Source organism: Monodon monoceros, unplaced genomic scaffold, assembly GCF_005190385.1.
Source record: "Monodon monoceros isolate NGI ecotype Baffin Bay Population unplaced genomic scaffold, NGI_Narwhal_1 Super_Scaffold_6, whole genome shotgun sequence".
NCBI classification, from domain to species: domain Eukaryota; kingdom Metazoa; phylum Chordata; class Mammalia; order Artiodactyla; family Monodontidae; genus Monodon; species Monodon monoceros.
The window spans coordinates 84,823,772-84,842,013 of NW_021703783.1; the positions used below are offsets into that span (position 1 = coordinate 84,823,772).

At 44.8% G+C, this 18,242-nt stretch overlaps 1 protein-coding gene across 7 annotated transcripts in view; it reads left to right on the forward strand.

The window, feature by feature from the left end:
• The first annotated feature begins 2,123 nt into the window (after positions 1-2,123).
• TCP11L2 (t-complex 11 like 2) overlaps positions 2,124-18,242 on the forward strand; it is a 41,684-nt gene continuing 25,565 nt past the window's right edge. The window contains exons 1-5 of one of the 7 annotated variants that reach the window (XM_029206081.1): positions 2,768-3,591; positions 8,609-8,739; positions 8,846-8,893; positions 10,661-10,852; positions 14,196-14,331. In XM_029206081.1, the coding sequence (XP_029061914.1) occupies positions 10,696-10,852; positions 14,196-14,331 (293 nt within the window). In that variant the 5' untranslated portion in view covers positions 2,768-3,591; positions 8,609-8,739; positions 8,846-8,893; positions 10,661-10,695. Of the gene's footprint in view, positions 2,267-2,767; positions 3,592-6,093; positions 10,853-14,195; positions 14,332-18,242 lie in introns of those variants that run through there. The other 6 variants (XM_029206080.1, XM_029206074.1, XM_029206077.1 and 3 more) reach the window with 6 other exon arrangements.

An 18,242-nucleotide genomic window follows, 5' to 3' on the forward strand; every position in this document is an offset into this window, starting at 1 on the left:
TAATGTTTTACAGTACTGTATTTCTTCAAAGTGATTTTATATACAAGCCAGGCTAAGGACAATTAGTCAGGTAATTGAACAAAAGGTTTCCAGATAGCACGTTATTTAACGTTGATGTAATAGAAGATTGTTTTTCCAAGAGACTTTTTCTCCTTAGCATGGGTCTCTGGTTTTACCCTACCTCTTCTGCCTCAAGGTTCTCACCCCAGCAAAGGCTGAGACTTGACTCATCTGCTTTGATAAAAATTGCTTCCTCATGGCTTTGAGAGTTACATATTTGAGCTTTAAAATAAGTGCCATGCCCAGGATCAGGCAGCTGGTGACCCAGGTAGACTGGACAACTCTCCCGACTAATGCTTACCTGCTTCACGTTATGTAATATGGCAAAACAATACTTAAGCTCCTGCAAAGCTAACAAAGGAAGCAAAGCTGCAATGTGTCATTGTCACAGTGTCCAGAAGTTTGGGGGATATTTTTAGTTAATCTTTCTATTGTGGAATCTTTAGGGTGGTGATGGCAGTTGTGTGGTGGTTGTTATTTGGCAAGAATTGAAATTAGAGGCTTCTGTCAACCTGACTTCTGATTCCAACAAACGGTATAAACAAGATTCATAGGAAAGAACCTGGGTGGCAATAGCATTTTCTCTTTAATCTCTTGATTTGTAACAAGTTGTGTATTTTAGGAGAAGGGAGGAGAGAGTGGCATAAGGAGACACAAGTACTACAAATTTATACAGATCACCAGCTAAGGTTGTTCAGAGTGGTTTGCCAAATAGTTTAAACAACACTGATTGAGTGCTTACTGTGTACAGCTCTAAGCACTGCTTTATCTCATTTCATCCTCACAAAAACCCAATGAGACAGTTATCATGTTTCCCCATTGACCAAGATCTCATAGTAGTATGAGCCCATGTTGTGACACTGAATGATTCCATCTAGGTTAACCGGCTTTCTGCCCTCCTTTAAAATGTTGCTTGTCTGGTTCTTTTTCTAGAACCAATTTTGCCTTCACAATCCAGACATGATTTCAGCACTAAATGGAAGTACCTGAGCCTATACAAAAGTCACTAACATTCTTGCATGGAACTGTCTCTCAAATAACACCAATGTACACCTGACAGAAGATACAGTGGCTTTCGTGTGTGCGGTTGGGGGAAGGGTGTTTCTGTACACTCTGAAGCACACCCACAGCAGAGCCGAACAGTAGGCCTGACCGCACCGAGCTCCCTGGGACTGCTTATTTACATTAACCGCTGTCGAAACTTCTCCGGGAAATAGATGCCCAAGAACCCTAGGGGAAGTAAGATGCTTTATCTTTCGCGTCCACACGAAGTTTACGTCTTCAGAGAGCCTGGGTGGGTGTGACTCCCAGGAGCTAATCGTCCTGTCCAGCCATATGCAAATCTGGACTCCTGCTTCTGTGGACGTGCAGACACAAACATAGGTGACAAGTTGGTTGCTGACGTGAGTGGGAATGCACTTGCCCGTTTGTGGGTTGGATTGTCTCAGTTTAGACGGTGTGATAGTGGGCACTTAACTTGGATCGCCCAGTCTAGATGAGGGGTGTTCGGGCTGTAAAAGTTCCACGCGCGGCCGGGGACCTAGCAGCATTGCTTACGGTGGTGCGCCCCGGGAGCCCGGGGTCGCGGGGTGGGGTCAATGCAGCGCTCCACAAGCACCTCCGCCGGTGGCTCCGCCCTGTCCCCAGAATCCCCGCTCCGCCCCCAGAATCCCCGCTCCGCCCCGTCCCCAGCGTCCCGACAGGCCCCGCCTCCAACACAGAGAGCTGGGGATGGCACCGCTGCCCTAGTTCCGTAAACACTTCTCTCCCCGCCCCTAGCAGTCCCCGCACCGCACCACTCTCAGCCCACGGGGGGGAAACCGTTCCCTCTCGCACCCAGAACACACCCAATCCGAGCTCTCCTTGGCCTCTTTCATCCGAAGATGAGGGAAATGTCCTGTATTAGGTCAGATCTGTCAGAGCTCGGACATGGAAGCTGAAGTGCCCTAGATTTCCCCTTCTCCCCGATGCCGTCTTCCCCCCTCTCTCCGGTTACGTGATGGCCACGCCGTGGCTGCCTCTCTAGAGTCCCTCCCGGCCCTTTAAATGCCGCGTGGGGGTAGGAGGGGGCCGGGGAGGTTGAGGGTTGCTGGACTCCTGGGCTTCTGAGGTGTTTATGCCGTGCTGGGCGAGGGAACACCCAGAGACGCCCGAACCGGGCTCACTCAGTCGCCTTTCTCCTCCGCCTGTCGCCGCGTCGGAGCCGGTGCGTACCATCCCGGGGAAGGGGGTCGCGGGCTCTGAGGCGATGGGCCCGGGCCGGCGGAGAGGGACACGTCGCCCCCGGGCAGCCCGAGGGTCTCCCCCACCACACCTTGGAGCGCGGTCCTGGGACCCGGGGGCAGGGGCGGTAAAGGTCCGCTCCTTGCTCCCCCAACCCGCCACATCACCTTGTTTGACCTCGAACCGCTGTCCCGCGTGGGAGCGGGACGCGGGCGCCGAGTGGCCACGGTGGGTGTTGGAGCGGCCGCGGGCTTCGGGCCCTGGAGGCGCCAGGGTCGGGGCCGCTTGGCCTCTGCTTACATCCCCCTGGGTCCGTGCCAGCGACCGCGCCGCGAGCGGCTTCCCACCATCGGGGCTCCGGGAGCGGGCATCCTGTCGCCTGCAGCCCCTTGCCCGGGTGGGCGAACTGAGTCGCTGTCGGGGCCGGGAGGGGCCCCACCTGTGTGTTTGGGGTTTGTTGCCCGGGTTTCCTCGGTGCTCGGCTCGGCCTACGCCGTCCCCTCCCCCAAGAGTTTGTTTTGACAGGAAACGTGCTGCTGGAGGGGAGGGGCGCCCAGAGGACGTGGGCGAGGGGTGTGCCGATGCGTCCGCACGACTGTACCCTCAGTTGCGGGGAAGAGGCGGGACATGCCCACCAGGCCCGGGCTCGAACCCTCGGGCGGTCAGGGTTGGCTTGTGCTTCCCAAGGCTGCTACTCTGTGTGGCGCCACTTCTGGTCACAGCGATGATTTGAGATGGCACGTGGACGAACGTGGTTAAGTGTTTTCGTTAGTATTAAGAAAAACTGTTCCCTTAAGCCGAGCGACTTCACAATGATATAAAGTTTCCTTTCAAACTAAGTGTATCTAAATGCAAAAATCTAGTTCAGATAAAGAGAAGTGTTTGATAGAGCACAGGTGAGGATGGAAATGTGGAAACAGGCGTGAAGAGTGGCCCTCAAGTGACTAAAGTTTATGCTGTCTTCGATGGTTATCCTGTGACTTTCACCTTGAAGAAACTAGACAAGCTGTCCTTGTCCCTGGTCGGCCCCTCGGCCCCCAAGATCCTCTTGGTCCCGTGGGTCTCCAGCCCGGTCAGAGACCTTGCTCTGTCCCACCTGCAAACTTAATGAGGTTATGACAGTGGTTCCCACTGCAGGAGGCGCTCGGCCTGCCTTTTCCTCTTGCCTCCAGGGATTTCATCTATCACCCTGGCAGCCCGTGGAGTTTGCCTGACTTGAAGTGGCCCAGAGCTGAAGATACCCAGTCGTGTGTGGAAGCAGCTTCAATGCCATTTTGTGGACGGTTGAGGGCCCAGAGGGGGAAACAGGTACTAAAACAGGCCAACCAGGGGTGGGAGAAGAAGTGTTTTCAAGTGTGAAAAGTGCCTAGAAATCCTTCTCCCTGACGTTGTAATGTTATGTGTGGCGTGAACATCTGCTGTTTTAGACAATGACTGGCTTTGTTGGCTTTTATCTAGCTCTTTGTTGGCTCTAATTTGATGCAGACCAGTATTCTCTAGCTGAATGGAGCAGGCACCTACCTCTCTGCCCTGTGGTTTTTGCTTTGCTGCGTGTGAATAACTTTTTAAGCGCTGCTGCTCTTTAGGACTGGTTCTAAAGCAGCACTTCGCAGAAGATGAAGATTTTTCCTTATCACCTGCAGTGTTTTCTTCAGAGCCCAGTCCTACTCCTCTGACTCCCTGCCCTTTACTACAAATATATGAATGCTTGTCTTTGCAGCTGACCTTGATCTGGTCTTGAAGAATGATACCCGCTAGATATTTCTTGAAATTTTCTCTTTTCATGACTTAACCTTAATTGAATGGGTTCCATTCCTCAGGGCCCTGCTGGATAATCTGAATAATTCACTTCAAAATGCTTTTGACTCATGCTAGCTATAAGCAATTAATCCTTTTGATAATATTTGGGTTTTAAGGAGGGATTTTGCAGTGCATAAAGAATGGCTCCCTGATAGAGGATTTTCAGTCAATCTAGTGGGGTGGTTGAGAATAAGTTTGGTCAATGGACTCTTTCAGTGATGCCCTTCACGGCATAGCACTTAAGCAGACACCCCGGGGGTAAGGTCAGCTTGTTACCACATGTGCAAGTGTCCACATGGTAGTGCGTAGATCGATGGCAGAGTGGGAGAGGAAAGAATGAGCAGTACACCAAATTTTCTGCAGCCATCCTAGGGTGGTAAAGAGCACAGGCTTTAAGGATCCACTGCCTGGATTAGAGTTGTGCCTCTGCCGCTGCTATGAACCCTCGAGCAAATAACTTAACCTCTCTGAGCCTCAGGTTCTTATCTATAAAACAGGGATAATGATGATACCTTAGCTAGCAAGGTTATGATGAAGATTCAAGAAGATAAAAGGTAAAGATTTTAAGCACTTATCATGGGGGCCGAGCCATGGTAGGTATTCAATAACTGTTAACTCCAATTGTTATTATTTGCTATCAGTTAGCATCAGGAGTTGGAAAGGCACAATGTAAAAGTTTCTCTAAGCTCTGGGACTGTGAGTCTTTGCTAATTTGCACTGGGAATTGGAGAAGGGAGATGTAGCTTCTTCCCACAAGGAGCTTAAAATTTAGTGGCGAGGCAGATTTGTGGAAAACAACTATCGTACTTTAAATGACTGCATAATGGGAATATGAGCAGTGTGAGTGAGGCAGAGGAGAAGGGCGACCCAAGTTGTCTTTTGAATAGAATGTGGCTTAATTTGTTCATCAGTGATGCTCACTGAGCTCCTTCTCTATCCCATGCGGTGTTCTAAGCTCTAAGATGACGAATTTAAATGGAATTAGTGGAGATATTAAGGAAGGTCACTTTGAAGTTGTAACATTTGCTTTCAAATCTGAATGACAACAAGGCTCCAACCACACAGAGATCAGGGAGAAGAACATCCCATTGGAAGAGAAAAGCAGGTACAAGTGCTCCAAAGGAGGAAGTTTGGCATGTCTGAGGAGCCCAAAGAAGGCCATTGTGTCTAGAGCATGAAGGATTAGGGAGAGAGTGGTAACAGAATGAAGTGGGCAGAGGCCAGATCACAGAGAGGTTATAAACCACTGCCAGGAAACTTCTTAAGAAAAGGAAACCCACCTGGAGAAGAACTCTTAAAAATGATGATTTCTTTTGCCTTTTCAGAAGGGCTCTGGACGATTTCTTGTTTTATTCACTAGGCACTGTTCAAGAAGGACATTGGGATGGGTTTGACTGTCTAGAAGAGTTTCTGTAATAGAGTGGATCTAAGCTATTGTAGTGGTGGGAACAATCAAGATCTGAAAACTACAGGAGGCTGGGCTGTTCTGAATTAGACTTGAATTTTTGGTTCAGTACTTCTTCTCTTTTAACCTTTTGCTTGGAAATAATTTCAAACTTACAGAAAAAGTTGCAAGAACAGTACAAAGAACTCCCTGTTGTCTACATTTTACTCATATTCACCTATTAACCTTTTGCTCCATAGGCTTTATTGTTTTGTCTTTTTCTCTCTCGTTGGAGAGAAAGTTGCATATATCGCCGGCCTTTTTTCCTAAATGCACAATCACAGCACATTTATCAACTTCAGTAAATTTAACATTGTAATACAGACAGTAGATTCAAGTATTGTAACCGTGTTGTCAATTGATGTAATAATGTTCTTTTTTTTTTTTTTTTTTTTGCGGTACGTACGCGGGCTTCTCACTGCTGTGGCCTCTCCCGTTGCAGAGCACAGGCTCTGGACGCGCAGGCTCAGCGGCCATGGCTCACGGGCCCAGCCGCTCCGCGGCATGTGGGATCTTCTCGGACCGGGGCACGAACCCGTGTCCCCTGCATCTGCGGCAGACTCTCAACCACTGCGCCACCAGGGAAGCCCTAATAATGTTCTTTATAGCATTTTTTTCTTTGGTACAGGATGCAATCTAGGATCATCTATTGCAGTCGGTTGTCAAGTCCTCTTTCATCTGGAACATATCCTCAACCTTTCTTTGTTTTTTATGACATTGATATTTTTTTTAATTCATGACTTCCTCTAATAAGAATAAAATAATAATTGATATCTGTCGAGCACTTAGTAGGTGTTTAAGTACTTGACATAGACTATTTCAATTAATCTTCACAACAATTCTACAAGGTAGATAATAGTATTGTCCCCAATTCATAAATGGTAAGTTCCCTGTCTCCAGTCAGTAAATATCTCGAGTCGAGATCAAGGAACCAGTCCATCTGGCTCCAGAGCCAGTGTTCTAACTGCTTCGGTGACATGTGCATTGTCACTGGTGGATCTTTGCAATCCTGAACCAGTGCAGGATCATTTGCAGATAGAGTTTGCTGCAGAAAGGAAATAAGGAAGTAAAGTCGGTAATCTGGATGCAGCCTGAGGATCCCTGGCAAATTAAAAACTGATCTCTGCTCCATATGTGCTGGAACACAGGACTAGCCCCTTCAGGTCTCTGTACCTGTTCCCTCCTCTCTAAAATGTCAGTGGTCATACTGCCATTCATTCAACAATAAGTATTCAAGTGCCTGCTGCCTCCCAGTCATTGACCTTGGAAAGAATGACATAATACTGCCTTTATTATTATAAAATGTGGAACAGTACAATGAAAAATGTGATTATTCTCTTTGAATAGTGACTCACTGGAGTGTTGGAGGCTTTGTTTTGGCGTTATCTTCTCTCTTCACATTGACTTTACATTTGGCCAGTGAGTAAATCCTCCCAGGTAGGATGAGAAGTGGTGTTCCTGGAAAGTTGTTTGGTTTGTGAGTCGCAGTGGTGAAGGTTAAGTAAATCTAGGTTTGTCAGTATGAGAAACATTACCTTTCTTAAAGAAACAACCTGTTTTCGTTATCACTATTCTAAGAGAGAATCCAAAATAGCTTTAAAAACAGTCTAATTACCGTCGGTGTCTTTGAGTCAAGTAGCTTTGTCCCCAGATGACCTGTATGGAAACCAGAGACGAAGAAAGGTAAGAGCAAGTGTGAAGGAACTTACAGAAAACTGTTTACACCATGATGGGCCATTTGCTTTTGATTTTTGTATTTCAAACAAATGCAAGAATTCTGTCCTAGGTTAAATACCGGTCTTTGTTATCTGTAGGGTAACATGCTTTTATCATCATGTTCTTCCCTCTAGAGTTTTTAATGACTGAAATGATGATAATAACAACTACTAAAGCAAATAATACTAACAATAGCAAACATCTGTATCCTGTTTACTCTGTGTCAGACACTGTTCCAAGCACTCTACATAGATTGACTGAATGAAATCTCACACCAACCCTGTGAGTTAGGTATTATTAATATGAGGACGCAGGCGATTTCTTGATAGAGTAATAGTGTGCATTTTGGCCTCAAAGAAAAGTTTCTGCTTGGGTCCACTAAAACCCAGATGTAATGTGGAGGCTTAACTAAACAAGAGTTTCTAAACATTTTGATGCTTTAACATTTTCTGTTACATCCCCTATGCCAGAAACTCTACCTCCAGTGAACTGTTGGAAGAAAGCGTAGTTGCATGTTATTAAGTATGTCTGCCATGAGCGTATTTAATTTCTCAGAGCTTCTAGTGATGCCTCATGGAACTCTGGGTTTATAGCATGTTAGCAATTCCTCACTAGAAGACACCTGGTAGCTGGCCCAGCCCCCTCAGAAAAATGAGGTGAAGAGAGCAGACTCGATGTGGATAAAGTCATGCAGCAAATCAACAACAGACCCAGGCCTTACACCCAGGACTTCTACCTCCTAACCTAGAGCTTTTTATTTTTTTTTAATCATTGTACTTAGCTGCCTTGTTAGACACAGTTAAGAAACCTATGAAGTGCGCTGTTCAGCTGGAGTAGAAAAGTGAAATGGATAGTTATAGCTATTAACCCAGTTCATAAATTCCACTGGATGGAAGCTCTTATTCACTCTTACTTGGAAAAATAGCCAACGCGAAGAGAAATTGAGGGCAGAGCATCACAGCACAGTTGTTACAGTTGAATGAATGAAAGAAATAATAAAATGGAAACAGAGTTTAAGATATTCTAGTAAGAGTGTGCCAGGACCAGGGAATATTGAGTCTTAAGCCTAATAAAGCAGGTTGAGGTGGTAGGTACTCTGCTCCAGACCTTGAACTTTGACAGCAGCAGGCCTGTAAATGTGAAGTGATAATCAGTTTGCAAATGTTCTGGCTGCAGCTGTACCAGATGGGATTCAGTGATTCCCATTCAGCTAACACCAAATGAATATTTGTCACATACTTGACACTGATGATGGTGGGACGAGACACAGTTCCTGCCTATTAAGGAGAGTCGGAAGTAGCCACAGGAGGAAAATAGCTACAAGGGTCTAAGTGCTATTGTGCAGATACAAGAAATGTGCTGCAGGTGTACAAAGAAGAGTGTCCTTAGCTCTGGCCACGGCGTAGAGGGAAGGCTTCCTGGAGAAGCTAGCATTTTCGAGAAATGCCATCAGTGAGAAGTAAAATGTTGGCGAAGAGAGAAGCCTAGAGGGAAGGGTAAGCGCACCAGTTGGGATCTGGGGTTCGGTGGAATTGGAAGGGTTGGAGCAGACCCCTTTCTTCTGTCCTCTATCCTCACCCCCACCTGTCCCCCTTCCAGCAGATGGGAGTTAACGCTCAAGGAGAATCTAGTTTGCCTGCGGTAAAGGAGGTGAGTTCACTGCCGAGGATGCCAGGGGTCAGCCCTCAGTCTGTGTCCGAGATGGTTGGCTTCTGGGCTTTAGGAGAAGGCGAGTGTATCTACTGGGGAGCTTCCTGGCAGCTCGTCCCCACTCCCTGCCCTTCGGTTTGCAGAGGCAGCCTCCAAGTTGGTGGTTTTCTGTTTGCGAAAGTGGTAGGCTGAGCACGGGTGCATTTCCACAAGTGGCAGGACTGGAGAGGTTGTTTAGGTGAGGCCAGGGGCAAGTGCCCTTGGCTTTTGACCTTTAGTAAGTCCCTCTCAGGCCCATCCATTTCTCTGTCATCACCCGAAGGATAAAGAATAGCACTGTTTCTCTCAGCAAAGGCTCGATCCCCCTACCTTGGTCCCAACCCTGCCTCTCCTTTCGCGTGCTTCCTCAGCAATGCCTTGGTTTCCCGTTCCTTGTCCTCTAGCATCTGGCACACGCAGTTTTAGGTAACTGGACTTGAGAGCCATGAGAGGATGGCCCTGTGTATTTTGTTCACTGTTACTTTTCCCAGTGCCTGGTGCATAGTAGGCACTTAATACACATCAAAGGAATCATTGAAGAAACTGCAGGCATTTCCAGGCATTCCATGGGTAGTTGTGGTTTCCCGTTCTGATAGCTTTAAAAGCTCTGAGTATCTCATTGGTGGCTCAGGTTTAAAGAGACTCAGTGAACCCTTACTATCATTGCCATCTGTTCAGGATTTGAGGTGCCTTTCTCCTCGGGCCCAGGTTTCCCCTCAGTGTCAGCTATCACCACACTCATATCAGGGCCAGCTTCCTCCCAGGCCTGGCTGAGGATCCTGGGATCAGGCCTGAGCGTCCTGGGTACCCAGGATCTCCTTTCCAGTGGCTGACTGGGCCCAACTGCCCTGCCCTTCCCTGGGAAGCAATCTGATGTCCCAGAAACAGCCATGGATATAGAGTCCAGGGACTGGTTTTATGGCACAGTATGTCTCCTAGTGTCTGTTCTCCCCGCAACCTGTGAATCAGGATCTTTTGTGCCTGTTTGTTCATTGGATGGCAGTAGGTACTGTCTAAAGCACAAACGAAATACCAGTCCTTACTCTTCATAGCGTGACAGTTCATGGGAAAATGGAGGAGAAAAACCTATATACTTGCTGGGCAGAAATTTTAATTAGTCTTCCTCTTTCCCTAGGAGGCTCACAGACAACTAAAAAGGCTGATTTCAAAAATATTTTATTTAAAACAAAGACAGAGGGACAATAATAATAGCAAACATTTGAATGCTGTGCTAAGCACTTTAATAAGATTAATCCTGTTTCATCTTCAAGCAACCCTATGAGGTTAGTCTTTCAGCCCAGCTTGACTCATGAGGTAGGGAGTTAAGTGACTTCTCCAAGGTCACATGTCAAAAGACAGAACAAGCTTCAAACCCAGAGCCCCACACTCTCACTCTTACCCTCCCACGCTTTAGCACCCTCAGGAGGAGAGAGTGTGTGCTCTGCGCATTGTTTTTTGAGCATGCTTTATTGCTGGGGGCTGCTCCACGTTCACACCAAGTATGTCCTGTGTGAGCGCATACCTTGGCTGTGGAATCCCTTTCTGGAAGGCAGTCTTGCAGGCCTAGTGATAGCCTGGCCCGGGTGCCATGGGAGGAAGGAGGTCATCTTCTGGGGGCCTTTCCAGTGCTGTGACACATGCGACACGGCTTTCTACATTGAACGAAGCGCCAGCACCACTGGAGGGAGTACCGCAGAACGTTGACACAGGGTCTGTTTGTCTGTGCAGGTGCTGTCTCTTTACCCGCACTCCAGTGACACAAAATGCCCTTCAATGGTGAGAAGCAGTGTGTGGGCGAGGACCAGCCAAGTGATTCAGACTCTTCCCGGTTTTCCGAAAGCATGGCTTCGCTCAGTGACTATGACTGCTCCAGGCAGAGCTTTACAAGTGACTCTTCTAGCAAATCCAGCTCTCCTGCTTGTAAGCCAATGGGGAGTGGAGGTGGTTCTAGACACACATGTTGGATTTTAAAACTCGGAAATGAATGAGAGCAAAGTACTGACTTTCCCCTTCTAGATGTACTGGAATGGCACTGCCAGGGCCCTGCAGCTGTCTTGTACATGCTCTCAGCAATAAATTGCCATTGATGTTTACAATCTGCCCATTTTTATTTTCATCATTGTCTCTGATCTGCTTTGGTTTGGCTATAAATCAGGTCTCCCAACCCCACCTGTCTTCTCTCTCAATTAGCAGAAAGCTACTCCTTGAGATCATTTTTTGAGCCACATTCAAGGGTAAATTCAAATCGGTCCTTTCTTGTTTACATGGAATGAAACTTGCCCCAACTCAAGGGTCAGGCAGGAAATGAAATAATCTAAAGGGTTTCCTACTGATTTCAAAAACTGTTGTGCAAATCACCCCAGAGAAGTGCCCACGAGGAGAATTACTGCACCAGGAGTACGAGAAGGAATGAAAAGAGTGCCATGGTGAAGGGAGATGTCTTTTTCCTTTTTTGTGTGTGGAAGCTAGAAATGTGTGAAGCCATGTGTTTGTCTTTTTTTTTTTTTAGCTTTTTAATTGACATTTTGTATGGGAAATATAACTCCTTAAGCTGCCCAAGCAAATGCAGAGAGAAGCAACTAGCATTTAATATGATCAAATACCCACTTCAGAAAAAGTTTGTTCATTTGTATTTATTTATTTTAACATCTTTATTGGAGTATAATTGCATTACAATGGTGTGTTAGTTTCTGCTTTATAACAAAGTGAATCAGTTATACATATACATATATCCCCATATCTCTTCCCTCTTGCGTCTCCCTCCCTCCCACCTTCCCTATCCCACCCCTCTAGGTGGTCACAAAGCACGGAGCTGATTTCCCTGTGCTATGCAGCTGCTTCCCACTAGCTATCTGTTTTACATTTGATAGTGTATATATGTCCATGCCACTCTCTCACTTTGTCCCAGCTTACCCTTTCCCCTCCCAGTGTCCTCAAGTCTGTTCTCTAGTAGGTCTGCATCTTTATTCCTGTCTTGCCCCTAGGTTCCTCATGACCATTTTTTTTTTTTTAGATTCCATATATATGTGTTAGCATACGGTATTTGTTTTTCTCTTTCTGACTTACTTCACGCTGTATGACAGACTATATATAGGTCCATCCACCTCACTACAAATAACTCAATTTTGTTTCTTTTTATGGCTGAGTAATATTCCATTGTATATATGTGCCATATCTTCTTTATCCATTCATCTGTCGTGTATTTATTCTAAATTAGTACATTCTCATTTTAAAAAATGGAAAGGTAGATAAGTAGAAAGAAAAGAAATTATCGCCTATAATGTCACCCAAAGATGACAGGTGATAGTGCTTTGTCATATTTTCATACTGCACATAGATATACATTTGTATATGTATGTGGACTTTTTTCACTTACTATTATAACTAAAATATTTACTCATGATAATGTTTTTTTTAAAACGTTTTTATGACTGCTTACTACTTTACCAAGTGAAAATACCATCAATTTATTTAACCTCTGATTAATCATTGGGCATTTAGTTCATTTCCTTTTTTTTTTTTTTTTTTTTTTTGCTCTTACAAATAGTGCTTTATGAACATCGTGGTGCATAAAGCCTTTCTAGGAATTCCTTTGGATATAATTGGATTGCTGGACCAAAGGATACAGACAGTTTTAAGGAGAATCTTAATGGGAAAGAGAATTGGCAGAAGAATTTATTAGCAGCCCCCCAGCTTTCAGTGCTTTTTCTCACTCTTTATTACTATACATGGAGTTGATGTCTCCAGCAGGGTACCTAGGTGTCCTGAAGAAGGGTTTTACTAATTGTATATCAGCATTCCTTCCTCCTCCTCTTCTTCCTCTTCCATCTCCACCTTCTCCACTACCTCCTCCTCTTCTTATTTCTAAAATTATTTTAAGGACTTCCCTGGCAGTCCAGTGGTTAAGGCTCCGCGCTTCCAATGCAGGGGGTGCAGTTTCGATCCCTGGTCTGGGAATTAAGATCTTATATGCCGCGTGGCACAGCCAAAAAATTTTTTTTAAATAAATTATTTTAGGTAGCAAAGTATTGCCAGTCAGGATTGTTGTTTGAGGTAATGATTTTTAATTAACAGAAGCCAAGAGTTCCAACAACGATTTCAAAAAGACATGACTTGTTAGAGTAATTTTTTGAATAATCTTTACAGATAACTAAAATAATTCTTTACCCACTATTTCCTACTGAGAAGTAGATTATCAGCTTATCAGATTTATTTTATTTTAATTATCTACATTTATTGAGTTCTTACCATGTTCTTTACTTAAATTATCTTGTTTAGTCACCTCAGGACAGTCCTACGAGGAGGTAAGTTATGCTTCAGCGAAGTCAAATGATAACTACCAATTAGCAAAACTTAGAATTGTGCTATACGGCATATACTTTTCAAAATTATAGTTTTAAAAAATCAGTTCATTTTGAGTCTGCTTAAATTAATGGGAGTTATGAATTACAGAATAAAAAGTAGTCATCAATTTCCTGTGGAGTACGTGTAATAAATGCAGATATCAATATTCGCTAAAAAATGAGGTGATTTAATTTTTTAAAATAACTTATAATAGGCTATATTAATAAAATTTTCTCAGAAACATTTGACAATTTATTTTCTTTCTTTTTTTTTTGAAGTTGTAAAGAATAGTTTTATTGCTTTGCCAAGCAAAGGGGCCACAGAGGGCTAATGCTCTCAAAACTGAGTGTCCTGACCTGGAGGGGTTAGTGAGGAGTTTTATAGTAATGGTTCAAAGAGGAGGACGTGATCGGCTCATGGGCTTTCTTCTGATTGGCTGGTGGTGAGGTGCGTGGGAGTCAGCAGCATCAACCTTCTGGTTCCAACTGGTCCTGGGTCTGAGTGTTGTGGCAGCATATAGTTAACTTCTCCCACCTGGCGGGGGTTTCAGTATCTGGTTTCAGGATTTAATGAAGCTCAGGTTCTTGATGTCTCATGGCAGAAAGAATTCAGTGAGAGACAAAGTGATAGGTAAGAAGTGGATTTATTTAGAGAGAAACACACTCCACAGACAGAGCGTGGGCTATCTCAGAAGGCGAGAGTGGCCGACAATTTATTTTCAATACAGTAACTGAAGCTATCAAAGGAGTTCTTAAATTTTTGGAGCCTTAAGTATTAAGTGGGGGAATCGATCTATTTTGATATATATTCTTCTTACTGAAAATATATGTTGGAATAACTTAAACCCTGTGTGCATCAGGAGGCTTCATTGGATGACAACTCCTTCCAGAGCATTAACTGGTTTTTGTCTTCCTTTCAGCAACAAGCCCTCCCAGGGTTGTAACATTTGATGAAGTGATGGCTGCAGCAAGGAACTTATCAAACATGACTCTTGCTCATGAGATTGCTGTAAATGAGAACTTTCAATTGAAACAAGATGCCCTCCCTGAGAACAGGTAACCTGGAGGCATGTGTTGTGCATAACCTGTGCTGCAGACTCTGTGTGTGTGTGTGTGTGTGTGTGTGTGTGTACTGCAAACACAGACTTTCACACTGATTCCTGGACAGTCTCATATAATATCCACTGGGAGTTAACAGTATTTAGTTCTCTAACAAGGTCTTATAGTTGTTTTTAAAACCACTCCTCTAGGGTATATGTTACTTATAATCTTTAGAATTCAGCTTATATGTCTCTTCCTGAAGGAAGCTTTTCCTGACATTCCTGAGCTCACTAGACTACATTAAATCCCCTTCTAAAGACTCCTATAGCCCCCTCTACCTCCCTCTTGTTAAGATGTTTCATAATTTTAGGTTCAAAGTCTGTCTTTCCCACTTGACCAAAAGCCCCATTAACGGAGAAACTATGTCTATATTGTTTGCTCTGTCCTTATTGCCTAGCAGAGTGCCTGACATGCAGTACCTGCTCAAGAAATATTTGCAGCCTGACTTATTAAAAACTAATATTCAGGTTGTGAAAGATAAGTAAATGCAGCTGAGCTGCCAAAGTGGTAAGAGGTGATCCAGAAGCCTCTGGGGGGAGGAATCACAGCTGCATAGGCACCCCTGGTTAACCTCATGCCCAAGGGATCTCTAGTTAGAGCCATGCCCTTATATCCTACCTCAGTCTTTCTGGTTTTAGTGGCTCACAGATCCCCTGGGACAAAGAGGAGAAAAGTCTTGCAGCCATTACTGCAGGTAAATAGTCTTTAGAGGCAAAATTGGCTCATGGGGGCTTCCCTGGTGGCGCAGTGGTTGAGAGTCCGCCTGCCGATGCGGGGGATGCAGATTCGTGCCCCGGTCCGGGAGGATCCCATGTGCCGCGGAGCAGCTGGGCCCGTGAGCCATGGCCACTGAGCCTGCGCGTCCGGAGCCTGTGCTCCGCAACGGGAGAGGCCACAGCAGTGAGACGCCCGCGTACCGGGAAAAAAAAAAAAAAAAAAATTGACTCATGGATAACGGCACTGAATCTTAAAACTCACAGTGCCATTCATAAATTGGGAGGCATTCTCTCTGTCAATTAAGACAACATATAATATTTGATTCCATTCAGTACTTTTTTTGTTTTAAAGCAGGAAAATAGTAAACCAATAATTTTCCTTCTTTAAAATATGGATCATAGTCTCCCTTCTGGGGGTGTTGTTTATAATAATCACTAATACTTTTTAGGATTACTGGCCAAAGTAGGTTTATCTGTTTGGTTTTCTATGGTGACTGCATTTCACCATGATCCTTTATATCAGCTGTGCTGCTTACACCCCCAGGCCAGGCCACCATCGTCTCTGACCTGGACTCTTTGTGTCCTAACTAGTTGCCCAGTCTCCATCCTTAGCTCCTGCATCGTCCATCCTCCACATCCACAGGTAGCCACAGTGATCTTTCTAATGGGTAAATCAGATTAGATCATGTCTTTGCTTATAGAACCCTTCAATGGTTCTATTACACTTAGAATAAAAATGCAAACTCTTTAGTATGATGAGCAAGGCCCCCCTTCACTGACCATGTCTCTTCCTCCTTTTCCTCCTGCTTGCTGTGCTTCAGCCACACTGAAGCTTCCTTGCTAATCCTGGAGTACACCAGCTTGATCCCGTCCCAGGGACTTGGACCTTCTTCCTTCTTTTTTTTTTTTTTTTTTTGTGGTACACGGGCCTCTCACAGTTGTGGCCTCTCCCGTTGTGGAGCACAGGCTCCGGACGCACAGGCTCAGCGGCCATGGCTCACGGGCCCAGCCGCTCCGCGGCATGTGGGATCTTCCCGGACCGGGGCACGAACCCGCGTCCCCTGCATCGGCAGGCGGACTCTCAACCACTGCGTCACCAGGGAAGCCCCTTCCTTCTTTTTTAATGTTTTTCCCATAGATCTTCACCAGCTGCTTTCTTTTCCCCATTTGGGTCTCAGCTCTAAGGTCGCTTACTGTCTTAGAGAAGCTTTCTTCAACCACCACGCCAAATCTGCACCTCTTCATCACTGTGGACCACATTGTCTTCCTCTGCCTTCCTTGTGGCTCTGAAATTGTCTTACTCCCTTTCAGTGTGTTTTTCTTCTGTCTCTGCTAACATGTAAGCTTTTTGAGAGCAGAGGCTTTCTTTTCACTACACCCAAGCACCTGAAACAGGGCCTACCACATATTGAATTTTGAATAAACATTTATTGACTAATAAAAATGAATTTTTGAAGTTAAAATAAGTATGTTTTATGAAGTACAGAAAAGACAAATTGGGAGTGTTTGTGCTTTAAATTCAAAAGTTGCAAATACAGGCTGAATGAAGGCCCTTTAGGATCAGACAGACCCCAGGGTTTGAATCCTGGCTCTGCTGTGACCATATCTGAGCCTCAGCATTCTCCACAACACTCACTCTAAATGCATGCTCCTGGGCATATAAGTGCCTTGCATGTAAGTACTTTGATACTGTGGAAGATACGAATTTCCCTTCTCTTCATTTTCTGCCACGGCTAGAAAATGTGAGCAAGGGAAACAACACGTAGAGTTGGGACACATTACCTTTGTTTAAAAGTGAAATAGCGTATCATTAGCTGCTGATTTATCAGATGACCCTCCACAATGACCAAGTCTTTACTTTTTTTTCTTTTTTTTATCAAAGCATAAGCGTTTATTATTTGTGACAAATAAGGAGACAGGGTGATAGCTCTCAAAGCACTGTCTCTTGTTACTCTTTAAAATGTGGCCAACTCTCATATTTTACCAAGTCGGGGGAAACACTTGGTAAAATAAGTCAGATTTCTGAGACCAGGTAGGAATGCTTATAAATGATTTGACTGATTTCATCTCCACCCCTTCCTCCCTACCTCTTCCACTCCCCAAAATTAAAAAGCTTGTAGCCTTTGGGAAAACTTAAACTCCAACATCCCTCAGGGAGCTATGAAGTTGTTCTAGCTCACTCCTAGTTGGTGCATTCAGGCCAAGTACATGAGGCTTGTAAAGTTCAGAGCAAAAGTCTGTCCCAGCAATGTTTGTCTTTCTAATTGTTCTGTAATTGCTCAAGAGAGTCTCAAACATTGGAAATGGCATTTATGTTGAATAAATCTATTCAGGCAACTAGAATAAGTTTTCACATTTAAAGTGGCTGAGTAGAATATAGTATTTGCAGTTATGGAAACAGTTTTAACTCATACTCCTCAGAAAGCTAATTTTCACTTCTCATAGCATTATTGTATATTTAGCTATTTGTACTTTAAAAGAAAAATTAGGAGATATGCTTAACTATCAAATTATTAATTCATTCACCATGCATTCAGTGAACCCTCAGTAAATGACAAGTGTTATGCTAGGTACAGTGGCAGGTACCTAGAAGAAGTGACCTCTACCTGAGAGAGGTGTATAGCCCTGTGTGGGATAGAGACTTGCAGGTAATTACAGTTCAGGCAAATATGCGCTTTTCTAAAAGCTGTTGCAAAATGGTGTAGGAGTTCAGTAGGAATGTGTGTTTTATTTATTTATCTATTTTAAAATTTATTTATTTATTTTTATGGCTGCATCAGGTCTTAGTTGTGGCACGCAGGATCTTCGTTGAGGCATGCAGGATCTTTTGTTGCGGTGCACGGGCTTCTCTTTAGTTGTGGCAGGTGGGCTCTGTAGTTTGTGGCTCACGGGCTCTAGTTGAGGCACGCAAGCTCAGTAGCTGTGGTGTGTGGGCTGAGCTGCCCCGCGGCCTGTGGCATCTTAGTTCCCCGACCAGGGATTGAACCTGCGTCGCCTGCACTGGAAGGCGGATTCTTTACCATTGGATCACCAGAGAGGTCCCTGTGTGTTTTAACATACGCCTATTTTAGGGCATTGACGTACAGGGTAAAGCAAGGTGGCCACCTACTCCATTGTTAGCTTTTCCTAGGAAGGCTCCTATTTCAGCAG